Source organism: Sarcophilus harrisii, chromosome 3 (genome assembly GCF_902635505.1).
Source record: "Sarcophilus harrisii chromosome 3, mSarHar1.11, whole genome shotgun sequence".
NCBI lineage: Eukaryota > Metazoa > Chordata > Mammalia > Dasyuromorphia > Dasyuridae > Sarcophilus > Sarcophilus harrisii.
Window position 1 is genome coordinate 536389675 of NC_045428.1, and position 1867 is coordinate 536391541.

Consider the following 1867-nt stretch of genomic DNA (forward strand, 5'->3'; position numbering starts at 1 on the left):
TCCAATGCTTAAAAGGTTAATTTCATTTAATTCCTTCAAGATGCCTTTCTTAAAGGTTGTTAGGTACAATTATCAATCATTAAGCATTTGTGGAGTCTATGTAAATCACAGAACTAGGAAGTGAGAATACAACACCAAAAATGAAATAGTCCTTGCAGACCACATACTTCATTCTATTGTTGGTGATAGGCAGATTGCTATTGTCCCCACCTTAAAGGAAATAAAACTGAGGTTCAGAAAAGTTAAATCACCTTCCCATGACCATGTAAATTTAAAAAAAAAAAAAGTTTAAGCAAGATTTGAACGCATATTTCTCTTAAAATATAAGGGAATCATAAGATTCATTTATTTATATCATTTAAAAGGCAAGTACATGTACAGTACAACTCTTTTTGAAAGCAGAAAATCTTCTAAACATAAAAACCTTCTAAAACCAAAGATCGGGAGATTTCATTCAAAGTTGGACTTCTTAGGGAAAAAAATCCAAAAGAATGTGATCAAGAAGACTTCAGCCCAAGGAGGGTGAGGAAAACCACTTCTTGATCTCCATGAAAAGTGATCCACAGCCTCTCTGATCTGCTTTGTCTTTACTCCATAAACAATGGGGTTGAGCATGGGAGGGACCACCACATAGAGGTTTGCCAACAGAATGTGTACATGGCGTGGAATGTTGCGCCCAAAACGATGAGTTAACAAGGTGAAGAAGGATGGTACATAAAACATGAGGATGACACAAAGGTGGGAACCACAGGTGCTGAGTGCCTTGTGTCTAGCATCCTGAGAGGGCATACGAAAGATGGCACGGAGGATCAATGTGTAGGACACTGCAATGAGCACCACATCGGTGATCACTATAACAATGGGGACAGAGAAGCCGTACCATATATTGACAGTAATGTCAGCACAGGCCAGTCGGGCCACCCCAATGTGCTCACAGTATGAATGGGGGACCACATTGGTCCTACAGAAGGGAAGCCTCTTTAGCAGGAAGATAACAGGGAAGATGATGCAGAAGCTCCGGATAACAACGGCTAAAGCCATCCTCCCCACAACAGGTGATGTCAGAATCATTGAATATCTCAATGGGTCACAAATAGCTACATAGCGATCAAATGCCATGGCCAGCAAGATGGCTGATTCCCCTACAAACATCACATGGACAAAGAAGACTTGGGTCACACAAGCATCAAAGGTGATATCCCGTGCATGGAACCAGAAAATGGCCAGGGCTTTGGGCACAGTGGTTGTGGAAAGTAGGATGTCAGTGCCCGCCAGCATGGAAAGAAACATGTACATGGGCTCATGGAGGCTGCGCTCAGTGACGATGACCAGAATCAGAACGCTGTTCCCTAGCACAGCAGTTGCATATATAAAGCACAGAGGAATGGAAAGCCAGATGTGGTATTTCTCTAGACCTGGGATGCCAAGCAGCACAAACACAGCAGGGTGGAAGACAGTATGATTGGTGTTCAACATGTTGGATTTGATTTTCACTATGAAAAGTAAGGAATAATGTAGAACCAGCTAAGGAGCTTGATTCTGGCCAATCTCTGGCAAGAAGCCTCTTTACCTGCCTTAAGAAAAAGGAGAGTGCAAGAAATAAATAGTTTAACTTCTGTTACCTCAAGGTGTAATTCAAAAATGAAAATTCAATAAATATTTACTGTATACATATTATTAAAAGCTTTCCTCAAATAACAAAGGAAAATGGGGCTAATTCCATTGCTGTAAGAGACCTTGAAAGGTTGTTTCATCTGTCTCCTTTTCTTTAGAAAGCCCCTCACTTAGCATACTCCAGACAGATTTTACTTTGGTGGATTTGGAGATATTTAAAGAAGGATATTTCTCATCCTTCCTTAGTTTTGCA

General features: G+C 40.8%; 1 protein-coding gene across 1 annotated transcript; it reads right to left on the bottom strand.

The window, feature by feature from the left end:
- Positions 1-508: 508 nt before the first annotated feature.
- Positions 509-1491, bottom strand: LOC100917068 (olfactory receptor 52B2-like). Its single transcript, XM_003764876.4, is given in 2 exon segments — positions 509-555; positions 558-1491. Coding segments are annotated over 2 exon segments (966 nt in total). The 5' UTR covers positions 1477-1491.
- Between the last annotated feature and the right edge of the window lie 376 nt (positions 1492-1867).